The sequence below is a fragment of the Bactrocera latifrons genome, unplaced genomic scaffold (assembly GCF_001853355.1).
Source record: "Bactrocera latifrons isolate USDA-ARS-PBARC rearing strain unplaced genomic scaffold, ASM185335v1 scaffold_15, whole genome shotgun sequence".
Classification (NCBI taxonomy): domain Eukaryota; kingdom Metazoa; phylum Arthropoda; class Insecta; order Diptera; family Tephritidae; genus Bactrocera; species Bactrocera latifrons.
In genome coordinates, this window is record NW_017534963.1 from 558,970 (window position 1) to 581,836 (window position 22,867).

The window sequence follows — 22,867 nt, forward strand, 5'->3', positions numbered from 1 at the left end:
ATGCAAGATGCAGTCTTGTGATTTTTTTAAGAAAAATCCCCGGGGGGAATAATTAAAATAACTGTACATAACAAACACCCGCACTAAAACCGATTAAAGAGTGATATATAGCGGTTTATGTTAATTAAAAAAATATATATAACATTTTATCTCTAAAGTCATTAACAGACCGCAAAATATATTTAGAATGAAATTACTACACCCATTAAGATAGCGACCAGATAGGCTTAAAACTTAGTATGTTTCGAGCCGACAAAGTCAAGTGTATAAATTTCAGAGTTATTGAGCTCACGAAAGTGTGACTCACCACTCATCAAGTTATTCCGATTATGTGCAAGGGAAAGCAGCTATTCGAAAGGTTTGCTATATTAACTAGTCGATAAATGCGCTAGACATCCAACAGGATAGACATTCACAAAATAACAGTAAAAATAAATTGATCAAGCTATCTGATACTTTTAAGGTATCAAAGGATCATGTTGGACACATCGTTTCTAAATCTTTGATTACGTGAAAGCTCTGTGAAGATCCGGTTCCAATCATCCGAGTGGGCTGTAAGCGACAATGTGCAGTCAGAGTGTGGAAACACATAACAGGTTATGGTATTTATGTTTTGGGGTACGTATCTGGAAAGGGAAAAAATATCAACCCTAGTTTTATATTATGATATGGAGCCACCGAAGGAGTGGTTTTCAAGCAAGTCAAGAAACGAATCAAATTTGAGTGAATAGGGCGTCGATAATCAGACCGCATCATCCAGATTTGGCACTTAGTAAATGACCTCAGCAGAATAAAATATATTTCTCTCATCGGGCGTTGCGCGAAAATATTTGGCGTGACTTTCCAGGTGCTCGGAGACCACAGACCAGCCGCTCGTTCGTTAGCTAGGAACTGCCTCTACCGAATCCTGTCGGTGCGCGCACGCTCCGAAGTACAGTCGCAGCGGAAGAAAATCAGTCATATTACTTTCCGAAAAAAACCCTGCATGATCAGAAAAGACTATATTTTCACGTATTTTAATAAAAAAAAATTTATTTCTTCAAAAAAGGATTATCTGCTAATGCAGCATGTCAGCGCCTAATGCAATATTCGAAACACTTGTCTTAAGCCTTGGTTAGGATGATCTTCAGTTCCATCAGCGAGTTCTCAACTACGTTGTCTAGCATCTTTTGCGACCTTAATTCGGAATCGTTTGTGCAAAAAAACCAGGTTCTTTCGTACGAATCTAGCACTAACAAGTTTTCATATACAAAATAATAACCAAAATGTGTTGAGTCGATCTATAAATGATGTTGAGATCCTTTGCTATCTTTGATGCTAACATGGCAATATTCAAGCACTATTTCTTAAACTTTTCTGATGTTATCGTCATTAATAGAGGATGGATGTATGTATGACACAAGTTTCCGATGACTTCAGTGAATAGTTTGTGCCACTCAGATATTTGGGCTTAGTAGACTCCCCAAAACACTTTTGCAATATTTTCAATAATTCCGTAGCCGTGGTTTATGCGTGTAGTTTGAATAGACCAGTTTGTTACAAATTTGTTCAGATAGTATATTATTTATAAATTTTTGTATGAGAAAGCTGCCTAAACAATATAACTTGAGTTAAGCAACTGGTGAGAGTTAAGAAAATTGTTTTGATTGGAGGAAGTTAAGCCTTTGGAAATAGCAATTTGAATGTTTAAGACACAATGGAAACAAATAAGTTACATATACATGGAATGTACCATAATCCATTTTCAGTCGATCGAAGAGATAAAACAAAATTAAAGGAACTGTAGGCCATCTCAAAAAGTGCTTATGAAAAATGTTTGGAGAACTAAAAAAATCGTTTGAATAAGTGTTTAACTTCTGGTGGGCATTACTTTGAAGGCGACAAAATAAATATTGATAAATAATTAAATATTTTGCATTTTTATTTACGATTTCTGTGTCCTTTTGGGACAATGTATATAATTTGTAATAGCTGCTGATCTAACCACTATCGGGGGAGAGGCGGATAGGCTTAAGGTTCGGCTACCCTCGTCCTCGAGGGTCAAGAAACCTACAGGTTATGTAGACGAAAACTTAGCTCCTTAAGGTATTACATTAAGAATTTTGCGGTGTCTTTGCGGTGACACCTCAGAAAAAATGCCCACATTGAAAGTGCATACAGGATCTTCTTCTTCTTTATTGACGTAGACACCGCTTACGCGATTATAGCCGAGTTAACAACAACTGTAAAAAAATACGTGTTTTAGTTAAAACCTCATCTTAGAACTTGGGCGAAAGAAAAAAATTCAAAATTCCATTTTCGGCAGACATTTTTACCAAAAAATGAAAGTTGCACTGAAAATTAGGCGGCATTTTTTTCCAAATAGTTGAAATCGAAAAAAAATTCTTCGTCCAAGTCCAAAAGACTTGTGTAAAATTTCAAAGATCGGTTGAGCAGTTCTCGAGAAATCTTGCTAACCGACTTCAACAACACAGTTTCGAGAAAAACGCGTTTAAAGACGGCGCCCTTAACCTAGCTAAACTCGAGCTCAAAAGTTCTCAAGGCTGTATCTCCGAAATTATTACTCGGATCATAAAATTTAGCACAATACTCCAGAAGTGTTGTGGAATTTAATAAGACAATAAAAAAAATGTTTTTTGTTTTTAAACGCGTAAACCCTTAAGCGATTTACCTTTAGTAGAAACATAAATATCTAACGAAGCATACGTAATAATTAATGAAATAGAAAATATTATGATGTAAAAATTAATTGAAAACGATGTCACTTTACTTTGTAGTCTATAATAGCTATCTACATGTATAAATACCATTTCGCAATACCTACCAAAAAGGTGGTTACAATATAATATTGGCCTCAATTCAAGCAACTCGATGAGCTACTCAAATTCTAAGAATACGAGTATGATAATAGAAATTCTTGCATTATATAGAATAATATTCTAGAAGTTCGATTAACCACGTTATTAGTTTTTATTTCAGAAACTTTTAAATAGTACGTTTGCAAAGTCATGCCCACCACAGTGTGTTCTTATAAAATTTGTTGAGCAATCCATCAAGGTTTGTAACAAAACTGTGCACATTTCTACCATTAATCAATAATTAGTATTAGTATTATTTCAATTATATTGCTCATTACTCGAATAGGAAACTGCGCATAGCGAACCACTTGCAACGAAACATTTGAGCACCTCAGTTATTTATGACTTGATAAGATAATATTTATTCCAAGAATTTGCAGTGGCAATTATAAAAAATACGAATCGTTTGGAAAGCTGTGGAAATTGCATGAATTATAACAGGAAAAAAGCACACCCCTCTATTGGAGGTTCGACTGGGCATGCACTTAAAAACATGTACCTACTTGTATATACATAAAAACATATGCAAATCTTGTCGTACGATTTTGCTAATAAACAGAATGAATGAGAAAGCTATTTGAATTTGTATTTACATAAAAACAATTGCAAATACATACACACGTGTGTAAGTTATGTTAATTTGCATTTAAGTACGCATGAACCTAAGTTGCAATCGATTGCATAAGCAAATGGCTTTAGGAAAATTAAATCGTTTGCAAATAATTTGTAATTTCAGCAACGGAAGTGCATGCTTCCTGGTCAAAATTCCTCGTAAAAGCATATTTATCTAAAGAACTTCACGTGACTCGCATTCGCTATCTACTTTCGCTTTCTTATCTCAGTCATTACTGTGACTAATTATCGTTTATCGTGTGACTTCTGTTTAATTTTTTCTAAAATGCGCACTTATAATTAACCACACAGCGTTATTCTTTATCGCTACTTTGCGGGTTATTTTTAACGAAAAAACAACAAATATCTTAACTTGGCTCCATTGAAAGGAAGTGGGCGTGGATAGCACGATCGTTTCAAACGCTTGCGACTTGCCTTTAGATAATGAAATATGCAATAAAAGCATGACTCGAAACTTTTATGTTTAATATTGACTCGGCTGTTAGAAAGTAAAATAAATAGCTTTTATATGAGTTTTATATAATTAAAACAAACATTATTTGTTGAGTAGTCATCTTGTGGATTTCTCATCATTTTTTAAGTCATTGATTATATGCTTATACATATGTACTTGTAACTAATAAATAACTAGTATTATAAGGGGCTTCTCTAGACTACAGTCGTGAGTTTCGAAAGTTTTTAGGAATTGATAAAATAAAATCTATTGACGCATTTATCCTATCTTTCATATTTAAAGAGTACAAAAAATGCATTCGCCGTCATTCGCAGTACTCGTCGTCACGTTTTCCACTCTTGTGATAATTTTTATAATTACAAAAATGACGGGGTTTTGATTAGTACAAATCAGATTATTATGGGAACCAACAAAACTGAAACAAAATTCATAAATGAAACACAAAAACTAAAAAAAAAAATTTCATTAATTTCATATTTTTTTAATATTACATAACAGAAAATTTAAGTTGGTGTGGTTTCTCACGATAAAGAGATATTTAAGAGGTTAGATGGGTTTAAGGGTTTCAAAAAATAGAATGTTTATTGTCTTAATTTCTAGAACACTTCTAGAATATTATCCTAAATTTTCAAGTTAAAGTTAGTTTCGGAGGTACAGCCTTGTCAACTGGCGCTTGACTAGGCTCCGTCCTTAAACGCATTTTTCTCGAAACTGAAGTCGGTTGGCCAGATTTCAAGAGAACTGCTCAACCAATATTTATGAAATTTTACACAGGTCTTTGAGATATAATTCTTAAAGACTTGGACGAGGGATTTATTTTCGATTAGAACTATTTAAAAAAAAATCGCGAGATTTTCACTGAATTTTAATTTTTTGGTAAAAATGTGTGCCAAAATTCCAATTTTCAGTTTTTTATCGTCCAAGTTCTAAGTTAAGGTTTAAATAAAAAAAACATATATTTTTCACTTTAGATGAACCTGTAAGGAGTTATCCTGCCAACTCGCGCGCATCTTTTTTTTATGTGTCACCGGAATTGGCGTCGCAATTTCTTTGTTAATAGTGAATGTTTGCAACAACAAAAAAATCTAATAAAAAATTTCATTCAATTCAATTCAATTCATTTCAATTTTTTCAAGAAAAAATTTTGAAAAAAGACCGGGGGAAACCCATGTAACACCTTAAAGAATATTCGTGCCAAATTCTATGTAAATCAACATAGAATAAGTTAAGATAAAACCGGCCGGAATGATACGACACTAAAAAGCCTATAACTTTGTAATTAATTTGATTTTTTGTTTTCTTTTGTGGTCATTATTTTGAAAATCTAAAGTATAGAAATATGATTTTCCAAAATTGCCCAACACAAGAAAGAAAGAATTAGATACTTTTATTTACATTGAAATCCCCTAATACGGACAGTCCTCATAGCCGCACATCTCACATTGTAATATTACACATAATTTCATGATTATCACATATTTTCAATATTATTTTCATATAAATGAAATTCCTATAACCGGACATAAGTTCGTTCAAATGACCGGATACGAATACTATTTTAGTAAAATTGCGTTCAAATTATTTTTACTCCTGGCTGGTATTGTCTCGCATATATTTATTCAGTAGAAGTATAGTTCTGAACTGCAGCTTCTGACTGTAATAATACATTTGAAACACTCTCTTTAGAAGGTCAAAAACACTGTGTAACCGGTTATGGGGAATTTCACTGTACTACCTAGCATCCAATTTATTTATACTGGACCGATGTCTATATGATTTAATCTCTTATCAGCTTCCTTTCGTACTCCTGCTGATCTATTTTTATAACAACCTATGCACTGAAAAGTGGTATTAACTAATATAGCGTATATATATGGGTCTAACCACGCTGATATTGAGAGAAAAACCACAAAATTAATAGGTGTTACACCCAACAACATAAACACAATAACTAACCGCAATTTCTTCAATTACTAAATAACCCAGTGGATGGAGGTACCACATAGAACTTGTTTAAAGCTGCCGATCTCCTTCATTTGATTCGATCTGATGCTGAAAGCAAAAAAAAAAAAAAACACTAAAAATGGTGGTAAAGTCAATACACTTTTCATCGTGGAGTTAAAATAGACAAAGTCTTACGAAATATGAATAAATAAATTGCATTCTTGTTAGTCTATTATTGGATAGACGAAAAAGTCTTTTCGTATTTTCTCAATACAGTCGTATATCTCCAGTTCTACCAATCACAATGTGTCGTACCATATAGTGTTGGAAAGGTGAGTTTTTAAGCTTTTTTTAACGAAAAGCAGTTCGGGAAATTTGAAAGAAAAAAAAAATTTGCTATTCGAAAATGAGAAAAAAAGAATAATTAAGAAATTCGCTATAATTTAAAAATTTTTGTAAAAAAGGGAAGAATGCCGCGCTAGCAACCAATGAAATTTGTGAAGTTCACGATGCTGTAGCACAACAATGGCTCACTTGCTTCCGTTCTGGAAATTTCCATTTAAATTGATGAAAGTTTTACACTGATGGAATAATGTCTCTAGCGGAAAAATTGCAAAAAATTGGTCTACCAAAATGGTACATATTTTTTAGTATAAATATAAAAAAATTAGTAGAAGTTTGATTAGAAATACGAAAAGACTTCGTCGAAAATATTGTAGTTAACATTTAAATCGGATAGAGATTTTGGCCTACTGTTAAGTACCGTGTGACAATGACTGCTCAAATTTGAGGTTTCAGAAAGGCTCTCTAATAGGAGTTGCACTATTAAGTGTATTTTATATGTTTTTATCGGTTTCAATAATTTTACTGTGCGAGATACATGTTCTTAAATGTAAAGAAAATAATGTTACTCATACGCCCTACAGCACATATAGCTTTAAGCCCTCAACAGGCTAACTTAAATTTGCCACACACTTTGTAACACCCTAAAGGAGTTAACGTTTTGTTTTTTTTTCTTTTTTATATCTAGCCCAATTAATTATTATGAAAAATAAACAAGTTTATAAAAAAATTAATAGTAATCTTGAAAATTTGTTATATTTTTTTTCGTCATAAAACTTATGATTCAACCTTCATCTGGCCTGTACTGTATGAAGATATGCACTCTGTTGATATATGTATAAAACAAAGTTGTAATTTTTTCAGATAAAACTATTGTTTGGTATTTCATTTCATTGATTTTTTGATTTACGACCCCGAAATATTTAATAACGTCCAAATAATGACAAACAGTGCATTCATAATACAAATATGTACATAAAAAAATAAACAGCAAGAAAATACCTGCAAGTTTGTAAATACCTTGACGCTAATTTATAAGACAAAGTAACCGCTACGTGTGGTCACAAACGTCATAACGTGGGTGAAGGTGAGTTATTTTTAAACTGTTATTACGGTTGGAGCTTTATAAAAAGTAAGTTGATTGTCATGTGAGAAGGAAAAATATTTATCTCAGCGATGTCCACCACTCAACAAAAGTTTTGTTGTAAAATTCTTAAGGTACTTATTTGACAGCTTTCCCCAACGGATTTCCATATCGAATCCAGTCAGAGGTCAAAGTGCCGTACATCATAATATTTATTAGTTGAGCGTTGAGATAATATTATTGCGCAAAAGACAAACTTGCTATCTATGAACGCATACAAAGAATATACGAATACCCCCCAATAACAGACTCGAAGGCATTTCACTGTTATTTAAATTAGAAGCCGAAGAATTTCAAGTGTTTCTAGCCACGACGAGTCACCTCTTCCAAGGTTAGCGCATCGCCTACAAACGCTCATAGCTATTTCCAACATTTATATGCGCGTCTTCAGCTGACGCGACCGGTGGTTATCTGTGCCACACGCCGGTGATAAACGCACCATGCGCGCCTGTTGTCTGCAGCCCCCTTTACAGCGCTATTGCCGCCCAGACACTGGTTCATGCCACGCGCGTGGCTGTTTTCCACTTTTTTTCCACTTCTTTTAATGAGGCCAACAGGAGTCACGCACATATACACACATAGGTATATCTACGTGGTGGTTTACTAGTGATGCAAAAGCACAGCGATTGGCGAAAATCGTAGGAGTGGCACAACAACAATAACGCTGCAACAAAAGCGAAAGAATAAACTGAGCGCACAGGAAAGTGTTGTTGGACACCAAGGTGTTGTTGGGCAGGTAGTGCTGGTTGTTTGTGGGTTGAAGAGATGGAAAAAAATGTTTTCATGCTTAAGGAAATGGGAAGGCGTCATTCTAATTATAATGCTTACTTATGTACACACATACATATGTACATACTTGTACGTATGGAGTGTTGCAAATACACGCCTCGTGTAAAAGCTAATTATGCAATTTAAACTGAAAAAAAAAGAACAGAAATATTCCGACTTAATTGCATCAGCTAAATATGGTATGCTCATCACACTGACGGCGCTTGTGGAAACGAATACACATTTTATAGCTTCTCTCTTTATGGATGCTAACTGTAAAACGCAATTGGCTCATACCGCCCACATGTGAAACACTACGACCATTCCTCTCAATTCCGTTCTCTCACATGCAACGCCGCTCGCCCTCTTCGAAAGTACAATATATAACGAAATGCCCTTGAGTTTGTCCTTTTCACCCTCAAACAAAAGCCAACACACATATTATTCGTTCTTTATTCGTGATGTTTAGGTTTGATGTGGTATTTTTCAGTTTTGGCCAGTTCCTTCATTCGTGGTTTGCTACAAAGTCAGTGTATGGATGACTGAAATTAGCGAGTAAACTCAGAAACAGAATTCGAAATTTAGGCTCTCCACTGAAGTGCGTGAAGACGTGGTCAAGTGAGAGTCAAAGTTACCAATACATATGTACTTACGGTAAGCATGTATGCATGGAAAATCTGCAAAGAGCGGCAACTGTGTTGGAACCGAAAAGTTGCTACCCGCAATACTGAGCAGAAAGCACAAAAAGCTTTCTTTGCCTGTCATGGGACCAACAAAACAGTATACTATATAAAAAATTTTTTGTGACGATAATGATTACCAGATAGACAGAAACAGCTGGTATAACAGTAAAGAAGGCTTGGCCGAAAAATGAAGAAAAGCCAATACTACAAAGAGCAGCAACAAAAAATACTAAACAACTAGGGGCTATAAAAAGACGTGAGCACAGTCGCGTACATATGTATTGAGAGTGCGCGAGTTTGCTGGGTGGTATTGGTCTGGACTGAATGTGACCGTTTCAATGAATGACTGCCGCTGTATTGACTGATGCCAACAACCCGTGACTCTCTCCAACAAAGTGTCGACCAAAGTGATTACGAGGTATAATGTAGCTATAAAGACGTGCACGTGTATATCTGTATAGATGCATATATGCATATGACTGCGCTAATGCAAAGTATGACGCGTTTGTTGCCTTGGCGCGTGTGGGTTTTATGGATTTGAAAAAAAGGAAGAGAAAAAAAGTACCGACACAAGCTTTTAACCCAGTGCTTGTTTATCTACATAAATTGACAAAAAATACCAAAAATAAGTAAACAAATAAAAGGTGTATATTACAGTGGTGGCGTGGAAAAAATAACTTGCAAATAAATTGAATAACGAATTAAAATAAAGAGTTGTAAGTTAATCATAGCAAGAAGTACCATAATTAAATCATAACACTTTTATCAGTTCTTTAAACTAAAATTCAACTGAGTTTAAAGAAATATCAAAAGTCAAATTAATTTTTATATCACTTCAAATAATTGAGTACTTATAACGAAGTGGACAAGACTGTAATGAACTCATTCCGTTGCATACTTTTAGGCACACAAGTTTTTAGATACGAAAATAAGCGAAAAACTTCTTAAATTTAAAAAATATTATAAATACGCTCGAAAAAAAAAATTAATGCATATTTATAGCAAGATAAAAAATAAATGTACATTAACACATTACAACAATAACAAAAAACATATGTCCAGTGCCTCCAACAGCGCTTCAACACAGCTATGGGTCTATTTATTAAACAATTTTCAGCGGCAATTTGGTTTAACAATGTTGTTTATCTTGTGGTTGCATACAAAAATTTTAATTTGTTTAATATATGCTTAAAAAATTAGAAAAAATAAATTTTCTATAGTGCATAATTGTTCAAAAACATGCCATTTGTATGAGGTAAATTAAAATTAGAATTTTTTTTTTGTCACGAGGACGAATTTTGTAGAAATTTTATAATACAAGGTGTACAGGGAAGCAGCACTTCGATTTCTACGTAAAAGTCGAAAATTTTGTGTCTGATTGGTGTACTAAAAAAAAAAGACAGATATTTCTTTAGGTATGGTGTAAACAAATTGCCAGAAAGGGGAAACTTGTTTAAAAAGTATTGGTCAATAACCTGAATAATTGATTTTTTACTTCCCCATTCAAAAATTAAATCCTAATTTTCACATAAACAACGCTTATTTCATACTGGTACACCAGTACGTGTAGACAAGTTTCTAATTTTGAATTACAAAATAGAAAATAGTCAAATTGACAAATATACATATGAGATTTATACGTTAAAAATGTTATAAATGACTATTGAAATTATGTTTAACTTTGGAAAATTATTGCTTTGGTAAAACGTTATTCATATGGAAATCCGAACATTTTATATAACTTTAAAATTTTTGATTTTAAATTACTTTATTACAAATTTCTTATTTATTATATTATGCTAGGTAGTTCTGGTGTAAAATAATATTTTATTTATTTAAACATCAACTTATCAAGTGCTTATAGCAAATTAACGAAATTAGTGCTAGAATTAAGCATTTTATATATTCTCTTTATTGCTATCCGTCTCATCTTTTTTACCTTTCTGTGTGCATTTTTCCAGTAACACATCAATTTCGTCGCATTGGCTTGATATGTCTTGAATAGCATCTTGAAATGCATCCAGTGTATTGAGAAATTCTTTTAGATATATTGCACTAACACGTAACTGCTTTTCCTTTTGACGTAATATTTCAAATTCATTATTTTTATGATAGTAATCGTAGTTATTTATGCAAAAATGAGTTTGTTGTTGCAAATCAGTGACTTTTTCCATTGCCTGTTCTATGTAAGCATTCATTGTGTTGTCTGAAAATACTGCATATTTTTCTTTAATATATTTACGGATAGAATATATCACAAAACTTACCTGTTATAACTTATAACAAAATAAAGAAACGCAAACTCTAATTAATTACACTTTTGAACAATTTTACGCCAAAACTATAATTGCGCGGGTACTAGTTGTCAAAATTTGATCGAGATTAATAACTGTAGCTGTGTTTCGTATGCAGCTAATTTATCATCAGCTGATTCGCGAATATGCTCAATTAGTTACATTTATTTTTGTAACTTTATACAAAAATGTGTCTTATTATCTCAATAATTTTTGGAAATGTAAATGAATCATATTTATTGTTATTAATTATCCTAATTAATGCTGTTAATTTAACTACCAAATAGAAAGTACGGCATCTCTGTTGCTAACTTGAATTTGTTTTGACATTTATCAAAATTACTCCAAAATTAATTTTCGTGAGAATCGTAGCACGTGGTGACAGCGCAAAAGTTTCCAAACAAAGTGTTTTTAATAGTGTTATTAAATAGAATAAAATGGTAATAATGAAAACTAAAAAAGTTAAGAAGAATTTTAAACCACGAAAATTTCAACATGCAACTAAAGAAGAGGAAAACGCGGACGTCGTACGTGAAGTAATCCCCAAAGATGTCCGTATCATAGCCCAGGAAGTGCAAATTGTGCGTTCGCTTGCATGTAATGATCTTAACAAACGTAATCGCCAAATCCGTAAGCTACGCAAATGGCTGCAAATACGGGCACGTAGTTCTTTTCCTTTCTCAGAGGAGGATTTTCTGCGCATTTGGAAAGGCCTATACTACAATATGTGGATGTCAGACAAACCATTGGTGCAAGAAGATTTGGCCGAACAATTAGGAAAATTAATTGAATGTTTCGACGGCGATGTGGCAACTAGTGTGAATTTTTTCGGCGCGTTCATGAAAACAATGTGCAATGAATGGTTTGGCATTGATCAATGGCGTATTGACAAATTCATGATGTTGGTACGACGAATGCTGCGTTATATGTTCCGTGTTTTGAGTGGCACTGGCTGGACTAAAGACTCCATACAATTATTTAATGAACATATGCAAATGACAGTTTTGGCTGAGGAAAGCCCCGCTATAGGCTTGACTATGCACTATCTAGACATTTTCTTTGAAGAATTGGCAAAAGTATCTGAAGGTAAAATTAACGCCGAACAAGTGGGGAACTTCGTGCTTCCATTTGTAACTTATATAGCTAAAGGCCGCAATGCTAAACTGATATCGCACTGCCGATCACAAGTGTTGGAACATTTACTGTATCAAAGTACTTTGGGCCGTGAATATTCCGAAAAATTTAATGCGTGGAAACTAATGGGTTTCCCCACTGAGTCAATCAACGACTTAGAATTAGTTGAGGATGATGCGGAGGAAAACGTTGAAGGCGAAGAAAATGAAAGAGCGGAACTACAGTCCAAAGAGAAATACTTAGATCCACGTGCAGGAAATGTGGATGTGTTCATGCCTGAGCTGCCATTAAATGCTAAATATGTGATTGATGAATTGGAAAGACTTTTATATAAAGATGAGGATATTACCACAAAAATTAGGATGCGTTTGCGTAAGCTATTGGAGGTTTTCAAAACCTATCAGGGTGGTGAATTTCCATTGGGAATAAAGAGTATGCCGCGCTTTAAGGCAGACAATGAAAAACCACTGATGAAAGAAAAAATAGAAAAATTAGAAAATGTTGAAAACGAACTGTTTGGTGTTGGACGAAAATTAAAGCAATTGAACAAAAGAAAACGCCGCAAGTTGCTCAAATCACTGAATTTCAGCGAAGTCGATGAGTCAAATTTCGATGAAACTATTATGAAAGCTTTACCCAAGCAATACCTAAAGGAAAGGAAAAGAAAATCGAATGCGTTCATGGATAACTGGGTAGAAGAAGAATTAGGTGCAGAAGATATATTGCCAAAGAAGAAACAGAAAAAGAAGAAGAACAAGGCCGAAAAATCTAACGGATTTACAGATCTTGAAGCAGAAGAGACTAGTAATATTGATGGCATTAAAGACAACGCTCAAGATGTAGACGACCGCAAGGTTCCAACACAAAGTGACAAAATAGAGGATGAAAAACGGCCAAAAACACCAAAAAGTAAAGACCTAACTACCGCACAGGCAACAACAACAGAACAGCAGCAAGAAAACGTTGATAACAATCCTAAAAAGGAAAAAGAAGGTTCAGCTAAAACCGCTAAATCAGAGCGGGATACGCCATTGGCAGAAGGCGAAATAGAATACTTCATACCATCACGAAAAATACAATTGAAAAATGCCAACGCAAATCTTGTGCTAAATCCTTTGGCGAAGAAGCTGCAAAATAATGTATCCACACCGGTGAATGCAAAGAAAGGAACTTTTACAGCGAACAACTCCACACCAGCGGGCAGCATAAAGCGGGTGAAAATAGCTCTTAAACACAACACTGCGCAAAATCCCAGTGAGTACATAAAGCAAATTAAGAGTTCTCCAAATTTGCCATATGATGCAGACAAGAAGCCTGGAAAAGGCTTATTGAAACCCAACTCAATGCCTAGTCCAATTAATCCATTTTACAAAAAGAAAATTGGCTTACGACTAGCTAATGATTCAATTTGAACTGTGTGAGATGTACCCGGGATTATCTGCGTGAAGATTTTTATATTTTAATTCTATAGAAGTTAAGTAAATTAAACTAATAATACATACGGACGTATGTATATGTTTCACGATTGAATTGTGTCAATTGAATATAAATTAAATACGTGTATTAAAGTTTTTAAACATGTAAAATAAGTTTTATTACTGCTTTTTAGAAGTAAAACACTTAAAGAAATAATTATAGCTTCCCCAATGAACCTTGAGATATTATTATACGCATCTAGTCGAACTCGAAAACGGGTTTGCCTTCATTGTCCCATGTGTTCTTGCACTTACGGAATGCACACACAAGATAAAGAGCTGTAAAAAAAATGATAGGGTTTAAGTGCACAATCTATATATAAGTGGTTGTTTATTGGTGGACCAAAAAAAAATAATTAATGCAAATAGTTTGTAAACCTGTGTGGGTAATATTCGATATTAAGCCAGAATAAATTATTAGATATTTACTTGTAGCTTCCCATTCAGACTGGGAGAGGGTTCCTACGGCTTTTGACGAACCTCCATTGAAATATCTCTGTAAATGCTGAAACTCGGGATCTTTCCCTCGTCGATTTGGTATTACAGTTTCCAAACCATTCATGCGTTGCAGCAATGAGCGACCTGTAAATAATTATTTACATAAATATATTTGTATATTTGCAAAAAAAAAAAAACATGTGTCACCCTTATCCAAAGACTCTTTGTAGTAATCAGCAAAAGTTGCTTTCCGCTCAAGTTTTAAACCTTGTTTGCGACACAATTTAACGAATGTTGGAAAATGCACTAAAAATTCTGGGCAATCGACGACTCCCTCTAAATGAAATTGATATTTAGCACCAAAAAGTGGTGGAGGATCTGTGTCACATATGAAATCGATTTTATAAATATCATTGCCGATACTGCGAGGATTTGGCGATTGACGCAAACGACGCATAATTTCATTTGCGTCCGGAATAGTCGCTATAAAATATCCACCCGGTTGCAAGCATTCGGCGGCATTGCGAACCATGCACTCAGCTTGAGTAAGAGACTCAAAGGAGTAGTGAAATGCAAATTGACATGACACTAAATTCAATTTAATTGATTTATCTTTGTAGCGCTCACGTAAACGTACTAAAGTGGCATCACAGGCAAAGAATTCAGCAGAGAATTTGGTAGCGAATTTTGATTTATCCGCACGCGATTGCATTTCCTCATAACGCTTTTTACATTGGTCCACAGACACCTCAGCAATATCGGTACAAATAAGATGGGTTATATTGGCCTTTTCCCATTTGAGAAGATCACCGCCTTTACCGCAACATAAATCTAGAACGCGCATAGGATCACCTATACGTTGTTGTGCTTTAATGCGTGCTAAATACTCTGCGATTAGTTGACTCTTTAACCAGTTGTTAAAGTTTCGCATGTACACAATACGCGACAGAAGGCGCTCCTTACGCCCGGTTTCCTTTAATTCATTATAATGCGAAGCAACAATGCGCATATTGCCATGAGTTATGGGTTCAGCAACATCCTCCTCCGGACCGCCACTGTCACTTTCCTCATTTGTAGCGCCATCCGTTTGTTTGGCAGTGTTTTCAATAAATCGCCGCGGAATAGGATCGTCGCTGTCATCACTTTCAGCTGAAAGCGAGACTACCTGTTGTTCCAATCTAATATTTTGATACCCAGTGGAAGTTGATTGCAATTTTTGTGCATTCTCACCATCGCTACTGTCATCATCTTCATCTTTACTACTATAGCTTTCAGTTATTTCAGTCATTGAACACGATACAATAAACAATAAAGAGATTTAACAATCAAGAAAAATTAGTATGTAATTGAACTGAAAATAAATTGACAACTGATTTTCAGTAATGAGATGTGTCAAACAAATATGGAGTGTGTTTCATGTGCTCTATGCTCACCACTTTTGGAACAGTTCCCATTAAAGCGCTGCCACTAATTACCACGTAATTATTAATGAATCAATATTATTAACTTATACTATATACAAATATCAACGTACTCATGTAATCACCAATGCAATTCAATTATATTAGCTTTAACTTTTATTTTATGTTACACTTTCATATATTTCGATGAGTTTCACTAGTTTTTTTTTTTACCATTTGCTCAATAGCTGGCCACCTTAATAAGTTTTCACCACAGCTTTGCTTATTTTTTTTTTATTGACAGTGGTCAAAGACTACATTGAATAGGTTATTTTACTCAGTAATTGTTTTTATTGTTGTTTAGATTTTGTGTGAAGTCGTTAGACTTCTTTAGTTTAACAGCTTTAATAACTTGCAACGGCATAGTCAAATAAACAGCAAGTATCGCGTATAATATTACATATAGTGTGTGCATGTATGGATGAGAAAAAATAACTATTTAAAAGATAATTGTCAAATCAAGTTCATCATTATGGAAATTTGAAATATGCATAAACACTTTTTGAGTTTGGCAGATAAGATAAGCTAAAGTCTGCGCGTGAATTATGATTAGTGATAAATAATATTAAGACAAGTTGAAGAAGATTGCTGTGTGTACAGCCAAAGTGAAATTCTTATACAAAAGCGAACATGTCGGAAATTGGAGATCTCAATGCTACAAAAGAGGCAGCAACAAGAGAATGGATAGAGCAGCAGGAGCAACTTGGCCATACGGAAATAGAGGAGGATGATATTTCGTCCATAGCGGAATCTTCAATAATTTCTAGCAGTGATGGCGACTATATAACAGAAGCTGAAGAGGATTTTGATCTAACAAATAATACATTAACCACTACAGTATTGGGTAGTCAGTATAGCAAGTATTAGTTGTTTAATGTAACGCAGTAAAATACTAATTTGTTTAAATTTTTGGTTAAACTAAACAGCGCCCACTGATATATCTGTGGTAATAGAAAATCTGCGACAGTTGCTTAATTCTATAAATAGTGTACAGACATTGGAAAATGTGCATATTGAAAATTCTTCAAATGTCTCCATCGGTAACGTCACAAACATTAATGGCAACATACAGATAATTCAGCGCATTAAAAAACAACTACCGCTCACAACGCGACAAACTTCTACCAACAAAAACAATAATGATTCGCCAATAACACCCGTTAGTGAGGAACAAGAGGAGCGCGTCAAACGAGATGCATTTATCGACCGCATAAGTAAGTTTCGATTGTAAAATTTATGTGTGATGATTACTATTATTATTATTTAAATATTTCTTAGATTGACTGTACTATTTTACGTTTTTTAGAGTATAAAATACCCAAAGAGCTATGTGCCGTCATTCCACGGAGTACTTGGCTTGCCCAAAAGCCCATGGAGGAGTATGATTACATAGAAGAGCCGGTGAAGTTAGTGATTGTAGGTAAGTATCTTAAATCCATTGTGTGATTATGATGCAAGATTGGTTTAAATAAAATATGTGTATATAATTGGCAGCGCATACCGCGACAGAGAGCTCGGAGAAGCAAGCGATAAATGTGCGCATAATACGAGACATACAGGTAAAATAAATTTTTTCTTAAATTATCTGTGTTCTAACAAGAATACTATACAATATATATGTATGAGATTGTAGGAAAATTTCGTTCCGTTAAGTGGATCTGTGATAAGACAATGTATGGAAGTGATATGATAAAATATTTGCAAGCTTGAGCTTTCTGTCTTTGCTTTCATTCTGCTTATTTATTATTTTCGAAAGATTGTTAAAGCGAGTATTAAACTTATTCTTTTCTGAAAAGAAATATTCTTTGCAAATGCAAATGAACAATTGTATTGAAAATAATAATTATCATATTCTCTCTTAGTGCTTTCACATCGAATCACGCGAATGGAACGATATCGCGTACAACTTTCTAGTCGGTTGTGATGGCAATGTTTACGAAGGCCGCGGATGGGGTGTGGTGGGTGCTCACACAATTGGCTATAATTCAAAATCCATGGGTATTTCTTTCATTGGGTGCTTCATGCGACAATTACCCACCAAAGCAGCGTTGAATGCTTGCAAAAACTTTTTGAAACGGTTAGTAGCTTCTAAAATCTTATGTGCTGTGTGCGCTCATTCAATTCCGTTTTGTAGAGGTGTTGAGGAAGGCCATCTGGCGCCAGATTACAAACTTATTGCGCATTGTCAGTGTCGTTCGACAGAGAGCCCAGGCCGCAAGTTGTATGAGGAGTTGCAAACGTGGGAACATTTCTACAATATTGGCGAAGAGGAGGACAATGAATAGTATGCAACTTGATAAAATGAATTTAAGGAACCAAACAAACTTTGGAGCTGTGCACGTTACTATTAATTGTCACAATTGATTTGAATAATTACATTCTCTCTATTTACAATAAACTTTAAATATTGTCGGTTTACACTAATATCTACTTGCATAAAATGCATTTAATGTACCTAAGATTTTTTAATATAATAAAAAATATGTTTTTTATTCATTTGTATTTAGGAATTTCTTAATTTATTTATTACTTGAGCGTATACAGAAACGGAAATTCCTGTAAAACAACTGAAATGAACCATGATGTCGTCGGTTGCTACTGAAAAATGCGATAGTATACCCAAAGGAGACTTAAGCCTCTTCAGTAACGCGGCCTGTAAAATAAATAAAATTATTACACTTATTAGTTCAGAAGTAAGCATGCAAATAAAATAAGCGATAAACAAGGAATTTATACAACAAAAAAAAAAAAAAAGTACAAATGTTTGCATACATGTCAACAAACCGCAGCCAAGGTGATAAGGCGCGTTGGACCAGTGATTTTGAGGCCGACTTTAAAAACATCTTGTTAGATACAATAGGGGCAATTAGTAAAAAAAAATAATAATAATTAAATAAAAATCAAAGCACTTAATAATAAAACAAATCAATGCAGTAACTCATTTTCGATTTTTTGCTTTGTATTCGCAACCAAGTCTTTAAAGAACACTAATTTGTCGGAAGGCGATAGTTATGCGTGGGAAGCAACAGTTATGATTTGTCTCTGCTTTTTAATTTTTTCAAAGCTAAAAAATATGCATATTTGTTAAATTATGTGGGGAATCACTGTTCGAAAGTCTTATATTATTCATCGATTATTTGATTAATGTATTTTTTTTCTGTTTAGGGGGAATTTTCATGATTGCTGCGGCATATTGCGTGACAGAGGGGTGCTGTTAAGTAATAAACATATCTTCTAAAACTGTTTGTTTGTTAGTGGCAATTTGGGCATATCAACAAATAAATTGGCAAGAAAGTTGCAGTTGATTTTCACTTACAACATCACATACGTTGTTTAGGCTAATATAAATAACTAGCTTGTGGCTACTTTACTTCTCATCTGAAAATTTAATATGATATACAGGTTTAAAGAAAATAGTTTAAAAACCAAGAACTATAAAATTATAAACACAATTTGTAACCTAAATGAATTTTAAACTATATTTGATTATAATACATACGTGCAGGTTTGCCGTTGGCCCATGGTGTGAACTTCACATGAGTCTCGTTGCGTTTAGCGGCCTGTAATTAATGGTAAAAGGTGGATAACTTATTTGCCCATCACTAAGGATTTATAACTTTTTCAACTTACATCGCTACGCAGGTTAGCCTTCAGTGATTGGCGCACAACACGAGCGCAGATGTTAGAGTATTGGATGTAGCTGGAAAAGTATAAAAGTTATGCCATGTTCCATTGCAATTACGTAATGTGTGTTAGTAATAAAACAGTACATTTAAATTTGTGCCAAATATTTCATTACTGCTTTCAAATTGATTTATGCTACTTACGTAAGTCCAGCGGCTCTCCATGCGTTAGTCATTTTGCTATGATTTTATTTTTTGCTTGTAACACAATTAGAAAAAATTGGCAAAACTTCTGCACTCGCTGATACTGCCGTATTTCTTGTCAAAAAAAACTGCTGTATGACAGCTGGAAATCTGACAGTTGCTTTGACAACCTATGCTGCTTCTTCACCAAAGCACAATACACGGTTGCAATGACATGTTCCACATAGGGTGATGAGTGCGTGGCACTGGGATCACAAAATAAAATTTAAATATTTGCGAAGAAAACGTTTAAGTAAACATGAGCTTTGTTGCATACTTTTTGGCTTACCATTCAACCTATGTTATATTAATTTCTGTTGTCCATGGCGTATGCGTGATTTTTATTGCTTTAAGTAATGCATAGGAAAACATGAGCACACATGCTCAAACATGTACGTAATTTTTAAATATTATTGCGATAAGGTGTTATAAGCAAAATATGTAAGTACGCAAGAATACTTATTTATATAAGTAATTTATAAAAAATTGAGAATAGAATGTATGAATATATTCTCAATTCAGGAGTATCAATTAATTTGAATAAAACAAAAAAAATGTGTCAAAGTTTGTGCAGAATGCAGTAACAAAATATGTTCAATCATTTGTTATGAAAGACATTTCAGATAAAAATTCAGTTGTTTAATTTATCCCACTCGCATGTTTTTTGAGTTCCGACCGATAGACGGAAATCATGATATTCGGCATGTGGCACTAGAGAAATGTGTAGCTTATCATAAAAGAAAAAATGCAATAAAAATCTTAAAATAGATTCTTGTGACTTCTTTGACGCATATAAATAAGTATTCTGCCAAGAATTCGTGATCACACGCGCCACAAAGCGTTTAAGCTGATACACGCAAGGCTTTTATGGCCCCAAGCAGCGCACACCTTTTGCATTTTATAGTAATTACTCTCAAACAATAAAATAATAAGATATTATGGCGTCACAGTGTTATAGAGACATTTTCTGGTGGTCTTTTATCTGCACTCATATAAATGTACGAGAGGCGCCTAGACATTGCGTAAGCTGGACGATCGTTGTTCGACCTTCAGTATTTGCGAGGTCGCAATGTATGGTTCAGTGTGCGGCTTGCCTTCAAAAAGGTTTGGCTTTTCCTAGTTGTAAGAGTTTTATCTTGCTGGAAGCCAATAGGTCCACGTTTGTTGTAGAAAGACGACGTAGAATTATATCGACAAATTTTTGGACTGCCTTAGATGAGGTACTAGTAGGGATTAGAGGGGGATCAAGTTACTTCAGTAAATGCTAAATCCAAGTACTACACGTATTTATATAATTTCCTCACCAAACTTAAGACGCATATTCTAAAAGTTGAAAAATATTTCCTAATACTAGCACAGCGTTAAGCTTTTAATCATTTTATAGCGCAGGAGATTGCAACACAGATTACAGCCCAGTTAAACTTTAAGGGCTAAAAACTCTCGGTACTTTAAGGCTTAGGCTATTTTGAGAGTCGCCGCAAACAAAGGAGCGAATCTATTTTGAGTGCGCGCGACACGATCGCGCTCGCTTCGCCTTAACCTTGAATTATGTTTACTCAACGTACATTTCTCTGCTCCGATTAATGAGTATTATTTATTGCATTGTTTTGCATTATTACGAAATTATTTGCCCTATGCGTGAAGCTGCCACACTTGATGTGTTAATCTTCAGCGAGTTTACACTTGCTCTTAAATGCTTTTAATCTCTTGTGTATATGTATATGAAGGTGTTTAGATGTACATACTATGTATATACACATGTTACATATATACTTAGTGCCCTCTAGGAAAAATATGAAGTTACTGAAACTCCACTTTATTTTTGTTTACGTGCAATTTTTTAAACCATAAAAGAACCAGAAAAGATCTGTGTCTTGATTTAATCGATCAGTTTGTATGGCAGCTATGTGCTATATTGATCTGATCAGAATAATATTTTTTGAGATTGTAGAGTTGCTTTGTATAATAATCTGTGCTGAGTTTCATCGAGATATTTTCTTAAATAAAAAAGTTTTCTATAGAAGAGCCTGATTTTGATCGGTTATTTTGTACGACAGCTATATGCTACAGTGGTCCCATTCGGAGAGTGTAGCCTTGTCTTGCACAATTATCTGTGCCGAAACTCGTTCCGATATATTGTCTAATAAAAAAGGTTTATATACAAAAGCTTGATTTTGATCTGTCAGTTTGCATGACAGCTAAATGTCATAGTTGTCCGATCTCAATAATTCTTTCAAATAGTATAGAAAATATTTGGATAATATTCTATGCGGAATTCCGTAAAGATTTCTTGGCGAATTAAAAAGTTTTCCATACAAGGACTTGATTTTTATCGATCAGTTTGTATGAAAGCTGTATTTTATAGTGGTCCGATATCTGCGATTCAGACCACTTATTAGCTTTTTGTGAAGAGAAGGACGTGTACAAAGTTTCACAACGATATCTCGAAAACTGGAGAATTAGGGTGCGACTAGGCTCCTCACAATGATCATTTACTTATATACAATGGTAGCGATAACATATGCAATTAATACATTATGTTAGAAAAAATATCTATATATATTTTTTTATTTTATTTGAGATTATATCGTTTGTTATTCTTTTGAGACCGTCCACCGGCAAAATATTTCTGCAGGGTACTTGCTTGGATAGTAGAAATGTACATGTAAGAGCTTGTCTTCGCCATTTCATTTCTTTGTGGGCTTGCATATTTACAAAATATAATAAATTTAAATTAAGTTCTACTTGTAATGTAATTGTTTACTTCACGCCACAGCGACAAGGTAATCGTCACACATAATATGGCTGTTTAAAGCGTTGAATTTTGCATGATTTGCAATTTTTAAGAATAACCTGAGATAAGCACTAAAGGAAATACTAACATATTATCATTATAACTTAAGTCAGACGTGTACAAAGGTAGGCCTTTATATATGTATTTAAGGCATTTATGTGTAATAATTCTTAAGTAGAACTTTTGTATCCTTATATATATCCAGATTTGCTCGATTTAGCATTAGTCGAATATATATTATATATCGTCGAAAAAGTCGATGAAATTGTGGAAAAGATTGACCAGGTTCGTCACATAAGCAGTCATGAAATCGCTAAGGAACTTAATTACCAAATGGTTTTGAAGGATTTAAAAAAGGCTAGCTACAAAAAAAAGCTCAATGTTTGGGTACCACATGAATTATCTGTGAAAAATTGAATGGACCGAATTAACATCTACGAATCTTTGCTGAAACGAAACTAAATCGAACCATTTCTGAAGCGAATGGTAACAGGAGACGGTAAGTGGATCAAATAAGACAATAATGTGCGAAAAAGATGATGGTCCAAGCGTGGTGAAGCGTAACAAATGGTCGCAAAGC

General features: G+C 34.1%; 5 protein-coding genes across 7 annotated transcripts; 2 read left to right on the plus strand and 3 right to left on the minus strand.

Annotated features, from left to right (window-relative positions):
* Nucleotides 1-10,633: 10,633 nt before the first annotated feature.
* On the minus strand, nt 10,634-11,192 carry LOC108965881. 2 transcript variants are annotated; one of them, XM_018928554.1, is made up of 2 exons: nt 11,094-11,192; nt 10,634-11,032 (listed from the first exon to the last, which is right to left on the minus strand). In XM_018928554.1, the coding sequence occupies exon 2, from the start codon at nt 11,022-11,024 to the stop codon at nt 10,725-10,727; it is 300 nt and encodes a 99-aa protein (XP_018784099.1). In that variant the 5' UTR covers nt 11,025-11,032; nt 11,094-11,192; the 3' UTR covers nt 10,634-10,724. The 2 variants fall into 2 exon arrangements, with proteins under 2 accessions (XP_018784099.1, XP_018784098.1); XM_018928553.1 differs by having other exon boundaries at nt 10,634-11,041.
* A 264-nt stretch (nt 11,193-11,456) lies between these two features.
* On the plus strand, nt 11,457-13,724 carry LOC108965907 (ribosomal RNA processing protein 1 homolog). Its single transcript, XM_018928584.1, has one exon. The coding sequence runs from the start codon at nt 11,558-11,560 to the stop codon at nt 13,664-13,666; it is 2,109 nt and encodes a 702-aa protein (XP_018784129.1). The 5' UTR covers nt 11,457-11,557; the 3' UTR covers nt 13,667-13,724.
* A 93-nt stretch (nt 13,725-13,817) lies between these two features.
* On the minus strand, nt 13,818-15,554 carry LOC108965908 (mRNA cap guanine-N7 methyltransferase). The gene is made up of 3 exons (XM_018928585.1): nt 14,375-15,554; nt 14,159-14,311; nt 13,818-14,008 (listed from the first exon to the last, which is right to left on the minus strand). The coding sequence occupies exons 1-3, from the start codon at nt 15,453-15,455 to the stop codon at nt 13,929-13,931; spliced, it is 1,314 nt and encodes a 437-aa protein (XP_018784130.1). The 5' UTR covers nt 15,456-15,554; the 3' UTR covers nt 13,818-13,928.
* A 326-nt stretch (nt 15,555-15,880) lies between these two features.
* LOC108965909 (peptidoglycan-recognition protein LE) lies at nt 15,881-18,129 on the plus strand. The gene is made up of 6 exons (XM_018928586.1): nt 15,881-16,483; nt 16,554-16,841; nt 16,934-17,047; nt 17,122-17,186; nt 17,490-17,704; nt 17,762-18,129. Exons 1-6 carry the CDS (start codon nt 16,258-16,260, stop codon nt 17,910-17,912), a joined length of 1,059 nt encoding a protein of 352 aa, XP_018784131.1. The 5' UTR covers nt 15,881-16,257; the 3' UTR covers nt 17,913-18,129.
* LOC108965910 (ATP synthase subunit epsilon, mitochondrial) lies at nt 18,124-19,600 on the minus strand. 2 transcript variants are annotated; one of them, XR_001993149.1, is made up of 5 exons: nt 19,455-19,599; nt 19,258-19,327; nt 19,127-19,187; nt 18,944-19,005; nt 18,124-18,280 (listed from the first exon to the last, which is right to left on the minus strand). XR_001993149.1 is itself a non-coding variant. In XM_018928587.1 (4 exons), the coding sequence occupies exons 1-4, from the start codon at nt 19,484-19,486 to the stop codon at nt 18,258-18,260; spliced, it is 186 nt and encodes a 61-aa protein (XP_018784132.1). In that variant the 5' UTR covers nt 19,487-19,600; the 3' UTR covers nt 18,124-18,257. The 2 variants fall into 2 exon arrangements, 1 of the variants encoding a protein (XP_018784132.1); XM_018928587.1 differs by lacking the exon at nt 18,944-19,005 and having other exon boundaries at nt 19,455-19,600.
* Between the last annotated feature and the right edge of the window lie 3,267 nt (nt 19,601-22,867).